Source organism: Haliotis rufescens, unplaced genomic scaffold (genome assembly GCF_023055435.1).
Source record: "Haliotis rufescens isolate VD_foot unplaced genomic scaffold, xgHalRufe1.0.p SCAF_15, whole genome shotgun sequence".
NCBI lineage: Eukaryota > Metazoa > Mollusca > Gastropoda > Lepetellida > Haliotidae > Haliotis > Haliotis rufescens.
The window spans coordinates 32,931,408-32,941,626 of record NW_025963835.1 but is presented as its reverse complement, the minus strand read 5'-3'; the positions used below and the strand labels follow the sequence as shown (position 1 = coordinate 32,941,626).

Genomic DNA, 10,219 nt, shown 5'->3' with positions numbered 1-10,219 from the left:
GCAAGTGCTATCTCAAACTTATATAACCTAACTGCATCAACTATTGTTCTGTAGCTTTGTTATCTTTAGTTACAATAAGAGACATGTATGACTTTTAGGTGGCTACCATCAACTCCCCCATAAGACATGGTAATGCCCAAATATTCTCCCCAATCGATTCATACTTTAATGCCCCCCCCCCCCCTCTCTCTCTCTCTCTCTCTCTCTCTCACTCTCACTCTCTCTGTCTCTCTCTCTCTCTCCTATCTCAAAGGCACACACATACACACAAAAATCACAATACACATGAATCGTGTTCAAAAGGTTTATTGAATACCGATTTGACTCAATGCCTTCTACACATTTTATTGCTTGCTTGCTTTTCACAGCACAGAAGTGGTGGGGGACGTGGTCTCTTCTGGAATGAGAAGTATATGATTAAGTCAATATCATAACTATCCGGTTACTTCCTGTACAGACTGTTTAGTCCCCTTTCACTGTAACTTTTGTGTCTGCCTGTTCCTTCGTGAAACTGTGTATTCGAGATAATATTTTGGCAACAAATGTGTTCTCTATTCAGAAAATGTTAAAGAAAGATTAACTATTTTCATGAAAAAAACACTTTGGCTCCAGTAATATGATGGCGGGGGACTCCAAAAGTCGATTTCACATATTGTTCCCATGTGGGGGATTGAACACGGGCCTTCGGCGTGAAGAGAGAACGCTTTGACCTTAGGCTTCCCCATCGTCCCTTATCTGATTTTGAACCCTGTCATCTATAAATTAATTGTTTGTCTGTTTAACGCTTCATATATTTGTTCCCCAAATATAAAAGTACGACAATGGACCATTATGCAAACAGATCGGTCATTCAGTGTTTGTTTGTTTGTTTGCTGTTTTACGCCGCTCTCAACAATATCCCAGCTTCGTGACGGCGGTCTGTAAGTAATCGAGTCTCCAATGATTACGATCGATCCACGCTGATGGGATACGACGACATGCGTCAACCAAGTCAGCGTGCCTGACCACCAGATACTGTTAGTCGCCTCTTACGACAAGCACAGTGGCCTCTTACGACAAACATGGGTTGCGGAAAACCAATTCTCCAACTGTACTGGGTGATTCTACTGCGGGTGCTACAACTTAATACTCACTTGATTAATACATCTGCTATGAAGATTAAAGGAACTACTAGAAAACAAAAAACAAATAACCTAAAAACTTATTCTCCTTTTAAATAATAACACGAACCATGTGGTAGTAGTCTCATCCCCGCCGTCATCTGTTGGGCTGAAAAAGACAAATACTTGTTTATCATGTGTATTGTACAAATGTTTGTTTGTTATTGAACGCCTCATTCATCAAAATGCCGGCTATATGTCCGTAAATAATCGAGTCTTGACCGGACAATCAAGTGATCGACATCATGAGCATGGACCTACGCAAATGCGATACATGACAGGCATTAACTAAGTCAACGAGCCTGACCACCAGATCCTGTAGGTCGCCACTTACGACAAGCTTTGGTTTCTGAAGACCAATTCTCACCCGGATCTTCACGGGTGATCACAATGTTATTTGTTGCCATTTGAAAGACTGTAACAAAGCCAGAGATCTCAACACGAATATCAAAACAGCTCCTGATACAAATACTTCACAAAATGGTCGGCTTCCGCAAGTGATTTATAGGTTAATCAGAGGGCCTTCAAAGAGAGAATACAGAATGCATCTTCCTTGAACTGGAACAAAACTGTTCACATAACCATGATGGCTACTTGTATTTTTGTGATGTACATAGGGTTAATATTCAACTGGTTTTGTAACTTTCTGAATGGTATAAGCCTGATCAATTGTTGTGCCGTGTTCCATGTTTTAACCTGACCCCTAGGCTACCTGTGATACATGCTATGTTGCTGTTGTGCCGCGTCTCATGTTTAAACCTGTCTCCTGGGCTACCTGTGATACACGTGATGTTGCTGTTGTGCCGTGTTCCTTGTTTTAACATGTCTGCTGGGCTACCTGTGATACACGTGATGTAGCTGTTGTGCCGTGTTCCTTGTTTTAACGTGTCCCCTTGGCTACCTGTGATACATGTGATGTTGCTGTTGTGCCGTGTTGCTTGTTTTAACATGCCCCCTAGGCTACCTGTGATACACGTGATGTAGCTGTTGTGCCGTGTTCCTTGTTTTAACGTGTCCCCTAAGCTACCTGTGATACACGTGATGTAGCTGTTGTGCCGCGTCCCATGTTTTAACTTGTCTCCTTGGCTACCTGTGATATATGTGATTTTTCTGTTGTGATTTAACTTACCAGGCTGGTTCGAATCCGAGATACGGACAGTCACTGGCATCGGACGTGGTGTACGGCAGCGTTCCTACCTTCTCACAGGTTGTGGAGTTGAAAATGTCGAGTTCGCTTAAAGAAGAAAAAACATGCCTGTTACAACCATCATAATCATTTCCCATCGTTTGACATTACAGATCTTAGGTACTCAATTGGTAACCGGTTGAAACCACAAAGACATCCTAGTTTGTCGGATGGTCTGTAAGAGAACTTGAATGATTTGGCTTTATTTTCGATGATCAAACTAAAAGTATCATGATATGTCATATCAGGCTTTTGGTTACTGTATCCGACCAGATATGTAATTCATTCGTTTGCTGCTGTACGTTATATAGAATTGTTCATTCCATTGAGGGGCGGTCGGGTAGCCTAGTGGTTATAGTGTTTACTCGTCACGCCCAAGACCCGCCTTCGATTCCCGACATGGGTACAATCTGTGAAGCCCATTTCTGGTGTCCCCCGCCGTGATATTGCTGGAATATTGCTAAAAGCGGCGTAAATCCATACTCACTCACTCACGTCTTGATATTTATACATTCAATTTATAATTAAAACAGACAGTCACATAATGCAGAATGCCCCTATAAAGTACCTTTCTTGATAGTAAGGTCGCGCTGCGTTGCACAAAACACAAGTACAAATTCAACTTATTTTCAGGGGACCTATTCAGTCATCAATGGAAATAGATCTTTCCATTGCACATTGTACACTTACCTGACACCAGGGTAGGCCAGGTATATCAAAGAGGAACAGCGGTTGACCTTGACGTCCCCGCATGGTTTGCCCGGAATGCAGTACAGCAGCTTGAAACATTTGGTCGAAATGTCGTAGATCCACACACCACCAGCATCATCAATAAACACGATCCTTTCTGTCGAAGAAAACAAATCAAATTTTGTGTTAATCACCGCTTCATTTAAAAAAAATGACATGTAACAGTTTGTAGATGTTTCCAGTTATCTCAACGTGGATTTGCCGCTAACCCCTTATCTTCAAAAGAAAGTGATTATTTTAGGTCTCCGCTGTATTTGGTAGTTTCCACAAAACAAACTATTCCTTTTTTCACCACTGCCACCAAATGATTCATTTTGGGCATATCAGACACGGTGTCAGATGTCATGTCATTAGTATACGACGTTAATTAGCAATATATCAAAGAATCCTTTTTGGACCAGGTTGGAGTGTATGTTCCATTATACGTACCTTCGTCAATGACGTCAAACGATTTAATGTCTATTGAAAACTTCAGTTTGGTCTGCAAATCTCCACCTGTCTCGTTGACGCACTGGATCTCCTTGCAATTGGTAAAGTACACTCGCCTAAAAGGGAAGAGAAGATGATTGCTTGCAGTTAACATGGTGTATTGGTTATTTGCGTATCACTCAACATTGTGCTTTGTGTCAGTTATTTTTCTTCTGTAGGTATTCGAAGTATTACTTGCTTCTTCGGATGTCCCTTGGGCACACCAGAAACTCGTTATTATGGGTTCGAATCCCGATCGCCCCGATTATGACCCCGTGCTCGTGGGTTTCATCGAAGCGATTAACATCTGAGACTTGCATTACTTCGGGACTTCCTCCCAAATTAACCTGATACGCCCTCATAAGACTGGAATAGTGTTCAAAGAAGTGTTAAAACCAATTACTCACTCACTGTCCCACACACTGCATATACATTAGTTCTTAATTAAATAATGAGGCAAATGGACCATTTTGAACAGTAATTTAAAAAATGCAGAAACAAAACTGTGATACCAACCAGTCAAAAACTCTGACTGTCCCTGCGTCACAGGAAATATTGACAATAACATCCACCTGGTTTTCGCAGCTTTTATAAAGAAACACAAGGACATCGTCGCCCGTGCCATTATAATCATCAATGGCGACATACAACTTATCATCCCAGCTAGCAATGCCGGTATATTTTCCACTATTGTCATCCGGCCCTAGAGAGAGAAGAGACAAACAAATGTTTCTGTCAATATTACAGTTTAAATATGTAAGTATGCCGTCAACATTCATTGTTTTACAAGTGATTATCTTCTTAAAGAAATACACTGATTGCAATATGATTTCAGGTTCATACATGTACAAATTTATATTTGATTCCTGCTATCTGTTCCCTTCAAGGGAGATTGTTAGGATCATTTCCTGTATACACGTACCGCTATAATAAGAAGATTTAACCATCCAGAATGAAAATATTGTGAATATGTTTGATTGGTTTCCGCATTATGGTTTAACCTCTTAGTGTTTGATTTTTGACGTTTCTGTTGTCCTGTCAGGAACTTAACTAGGTATTGAGGGTGTAACGACTTACCCAATTTTACGGTTTCCGTCCCCAGAGGAAGGCACAGCTCCTTCACCGTGGGAGGCGAACAATAGATGTAGTAGATGTAGTAATATGTTTCATTGTCTCCACAAACTGTAAAACCGCTGACATTATAATTCGTTTCTATACTGGGCAGGATCGTCCCAACTGGGTCAACCACATCAATGTGCTCCCAATTGCATCCACCAACAAGTGCGGCACATCCTTCCACTGTAAAACATCAGCGTAAATCTTGTGATTGGGAAGTATTGATAAGTGTTTTTATTTTTCCCAATCATATGGCAAATCCTTTTGAAGGAGAGTAGTGTAATGGACACTATAACATATTGCAAGCAGATTCCATACCAGAGGTCTGGCTCGGTCATTCAGAAATGTTTTTGTTTGTTTGTTGCTTAACGCCGCTCACAGCAATGTTCCAGCTATATTACGGTGGTCTGTAAACAATCAATTATGGATCAGATAATCCAGGGATTGACTTCATGAGCATTGACCTACGCAATTGGGATACGATGACAAGCATCAACCAAATCAGCGAGCCTTGTCGACAATTCATTAGTCGACAAGCATGAGTTGCAGAAGATCAGCATCAACCTACTTACGTGGAGGGCAATCCATTGGTTGATCCTCGATCAATGCTGTGAGATCGTTGATAAGCTCGCAAAGTGTGCTGTTGAGGGCTTCGAGATCACTTTCAAAGCAATCCCCTGGAGCTAAAACAGAATTATACATCAACTGTCGTTATTGATTTAAAACCATCACTTTGTGTTTGTCCCGGTTTATTGACGATACAATGCTGTGATCAGCCGTACATGTATTGGAACTTGGAACTTAAACACACCTGTAGGTATGGAAACATCTACAATTGTAAAGAGTTCAGCTTTAATTAAGTTAGATGTCATCACGTTCTCTGTAAAAGTCCAGTGCTTCTCTTATGTGCAATGGCATATTGGTTCCACAATGGTCTTAAATAATTATGTTTCTTTGTGACATCACACCGAATGAACCTCATAATGTTGATGAAATATTACAAACTAAAGATGGAGTAAAGTATAAGTCTTGAATCGTTTAAGATATAACACAGGTGTCTCAGTGGTTTAAGGCTTCGAAATTCACTCTGTGATCCTCAACACTGCCAGAATTTACTGATGGCAGGAGCCCCCTGAATCTACCCGGGTATACTCTGAAGGTGGGGTAGTTTCTGGGAGCCCCCTAAATCTACCCGTGTATACTCTGAAGGTCGAGTAGATTCTGGGAGCTTACCCGGGGTTCGACGTGAGTACTTTTTTTGTGAAGCCCATTTCTAGTGTCCCCCGCCATGATATTGCTGCAATATTGCTAAAATTGCTAAAAGCGGCGTAAAACCATACTCACTCACTCCTAACGTTATGACATGGCAAGCAGACTCTAAACAACGTATATCTTCCCTTTGATAAAGGCATTCTAGAAATGGTTGAGTAAGTGAGAAAAATGTAAGTAAGGATAAATTGATGAACAGCTTTTTTATTACAATTAGGAGCGGCGTTTCGATGTAGGTTCTAACACCGTTATCAAGCAAGTGAAACGTCGCTCCTAATTGTAATAAAGAAGTTGTTCATCTATATACCTATCCTTACCTACTTCTCCAACTTCTTAATGCTTCTCAAAGAAGAGGAAAATGTACTTTATACATAACGACTTCTCGTTTATTGCATAGAGCGACGTTTCGATATATACATAAACTACTGTTATAACGAACTCACTAATTTTAGTTCGTAATAACCGTAGTTCGTTGTAAGCATATATATAGCGTATATATAACAAAAAGGACGGTTCCTTATATCGGTCAGCTTATAAGCGTGTTCGTTAAAAACATAGTTTACTGTAGATAACCAGGTGATTAGAGGTACAAATGCATGACATGCTGCGATAAGCAGCACATTAACATTGACAACAACAGGTAATAGAATAGCAAACAAGAAGCATACAGTTAAATAGACAATTCTCTTCCATTGACTTATCCACCTGAACCAGTTAAAACATCCAATCTGTTTCATATTAAAGATCTATGCATTATGATTCAGAGTGAGAGAAAAGAAGGATGACTTAAATATTCCAATTGTCAACTATCCCTTTATGTCAAGCAATATTCCAGTAGCTCCAACCTTTGTTGTCTCTATTTCACTACTTTTGAGGTACGATCGAGCATGCGCTTCCTCCTAAACTGTCATAGGACTCTTGCAATTTTGACTTGTACCACATCATGGCATGTTTTTGCATGTGTTTGTGACGGGGGCCATCGGTGGAGCAGGATACGGGCACCTTTTCGCGAACACCTGGTGTCATCACTATTCATACGGACACCTCATATGATTATAGATAGGGTTTTGTCGCCTTAAATGACTACACACCACTGTCATCGTGTTGTTTTCACCCTTAGAAATACACCGCCAACATGTTCTCTTGATTGTCATATTATGCCTAATCCTTCCGTTTCCTTTTCCATGCATTGCCATCACTCATCACTCGATACCTCTTTGTATTTCTGTAATCAGCTGTTACTAAGGAGATAAACCTACTGTGTTTTGAAATTTGATGAAGTCCCACTGTAGAATAGATACCTCTTTATTTTAATTTTGAACCGAGCACTTTAAATTATCATTATTATTATTATTATTATTATTATTATTATTATTATTATTATTATTATTATTATTATTATTATTTCAAATTATAATAAAGAGGTATCTATTCTACAATGGGACTACATCGAATTTCAAAACACAGTAGGATTATCTCTATTCTACCATGACGGCAACAACGCTTTGAAAACGGCGCTCTCTTGCAACGCGTAACAACACAAGCCCACAGGTCCGCAATCTTAGAACATTCCAAAAAGTGGTCACAGGTAGTTATATATGTAACAATTATTACTAAAGTTCAAGATTAAAAACACCATAGTCGTGAGTAGTTTAAAATAAGTGTTCAATACACATTGCTTTTCAAAAGAAGTTGACCAAAAACACTCCAAACTTAGTCCAAAGACAGATGTTTTAATTTCTACCCACTTATTGTACACTGTTGTACACTGGGGACTGACTGTCAATTCTTGGAAGTTGCGAGAGAGGTTATTTCTTTGTAAATCGAACATGCCATCATTTCTATTGTAGGGGTGACAGGTTGTAGAAAAAGGTTTTAAAATGCTAAACGAATATATTCTACAACAAACTTTTTGAATTAACGTTCTACTATACATGTAACATGTGTAAGTGTTATTAGTTAGTTAGCAATTACCCCCAGTAAACAATAATAACATCAAAATAAATGCCTCTCCACCCGAACTTGGTTACTCACACCTCGCAGCTGTCAGTGGCTGACAATCTTGTGTTGACATTCTCCGTTGCTTGTTAAAAGAAGCAATATGACAAACCAGAACTATGATGTGGTTCAACATTAACCTGTAGGTTTACTGGGAATGATCGAGCCTGCTGGTACAATATGATTACCATTGGAGCTAAGTATGACTGAACAGCCGCGTTTTATCCTGCAGCTAGACGAGCCGGACATTTTTACATGAGGTAGGGCCTATCACAGTATCTGCATGATGTGACCTGTCAATTTCAAGATTTCATGGATTCCAAGCCAGAGTGTGAATGGATGAGACATTCGTGGCCCAGACATAGTGGGTCGAGTTTGATTTTCTTAATTGTGCGTGATCTGAAATGAATTTCATAAAGTGTGACTTAAATGATGTCGGGACATTGTTTTCGTGGATTTTCGAATGGACAAGTGTTTTCTAAGTGATGGACTTTCAAATCCTCTTGTGCCAAATCCTTACCATGGTGGTTGACGGAGATAGCGATGAATATCGATCACAAAAAGGTTTGTAAACAACATGTTTTCATGAATAAAGTTTGTTCAAACAATTTTTATAATGTTTTATTTTACTTTCATTGTCGGTTGTTTCAATGAGGAAATAGCTTAAATTGTTCTGATTCTGGTCACCATAGAACATTTCCCCCCTTACAGTTTCATAAACATTTCATCTGTATGCAAAAGATATGCCTTCGTTAAATCTTTTAGTGTCATCATCGAAGCAGTCAGGGTTGCTTGCGGCCTAGCCAACGCTCAAAACATCCGATATCAAACTATCGTATTTCCTCTATTTGACGCTATGCCGTCTAGTAATTTTCGCGAGAGTCCTTGACTCGGCGTGTATTAGAAACCTGGCTGGTATTAGAGACCCAGCGTGCATTAGAAGAAATATAGATACGTTTTACAGTTCATATGGGGGTGAATCGATCAGCAGCCATTTTCTATGAATCGATATGTAGGCTATCTCTGTATTCATACGCACGTTTTTTTGTGAAAAGGCTTAATATATTTGAAAGGGGTTTCCGTAGCAAAAAGGAAACCTCTTTTTAACCAATCAGAATCAAGCATTCATCAATGTCATGGTAGAATTGCTAATATCCCCTACTTGTTTTAGGGTATTTAGATCAAGAGTTCAACAGTCACTTTTGCGCATACGCGAATTGAAATGTAAATATTAAATTCTGAGATACAAGTGCTCCTGAATCTAGAAACTATAGCTGGACAAAAGAAAAGCTATCTGATGCAGACCGCCTTCGAGGTCTAGTGGTAGATCGTCCGCCCGGAAAAGCGGTAGGTCCGGGGCTCGATTCTCGGCCGTGTCATTCCAAAAAACGTTAAAATATGATACTTGTTTCTAGCCTGCCTGGCGCTCGGCATTAAGCTAGAAACTATATCTGGACTACAGAAAAGCTATCTGATGAGGGAGTGAAATCGTATATCAAGTAGCATCACATTGTAGGTTTAGATTAGATTAATTCTGTAATGCTTTTGTTGTAGTTTAATTATTTACGTTTAGATTTTTTTTAACATGTCATTTACTTACTCTGACATGGGCACTGTTCATTGGTGACATCAAAGATACACTGGAAATCAGCCTTCGCTTCTTTCAGTTGAGTCAAGAGGTCCTGAAGCTTGTCGGGGAGCTCATCTGGTCCAGGGTGACATCCCAGTGATGGCGCAAGGACAGCCAGGAGAACTATGAAGAGACCGTTGCCGAACATCGTCATGTTGATTCCGATTGTCTTTTCTCCTCACTCTCAAGAGTTATTATAGGCATTCGAAATCTCGTGGACCAGTAGATACCTGTCACATGTCCAGGTTTGTCACCCACGTGGTACTTTCTACCACGTTGTATGTAATTGATTTTAATTTATGGAAAATTTTTTTTGCAAACCTTTGCTTATTTTTTTAAACAGATGGCGCATGTGACATGTACGTATGGATTTTGCATGCTTTCATACTTTGATATCCATTAAACGTTACGAGTATGTTTTCCCTGTTTGATATATATTTTTGATTTGTTGAAGGACATGATACACTCCTTTGTAAAGCGGATGAGATATAGGTCTCGGTCTGTAAATGAAAACAAACTTAACAATTGTGTCCCGTCTTGAATTTTAATTTTAATTCCCCACATTCCTCACAATTCATCGATGACCTGCTCTACAGGCAGCACCCACCATTCACCCAATTCAACGATGACTCCAAACATGAC

General features: G+C 39.7%; 1 protein-coding gene across 1 annotated transcript; it reads right to left on the bottom strand.

The window, feature by feature from the left end:
- Positions 1 to 290: 290 nt before the first annotated feature.
- Positions 291 to 9,783, bottom strand: LOC124129040. Its single transcript, XM_046492508.2, has 9 exons — positions 9,548 to 9,783; positions 5,253 to 5,363; positions 4,642 to 4,863; positions 4,081 to 4,267; positions 3,526 to 3,641; positions 3,037 to 3,193; positions 2,290 to 2,394; positions 1,231 to 1,269; positions 291 to 397 (listed from the first exon to the last, which is right to left on the bottom strand). Coding segments are annotated over exons 1-9 (1,122 nt in total). The 5' UTR covers positions 9,732 to 9,783; the 3' UTR covers positions 291 to 396.
- Positions 9,784 to 10,219: the final 436 nt, after the last annotated feature.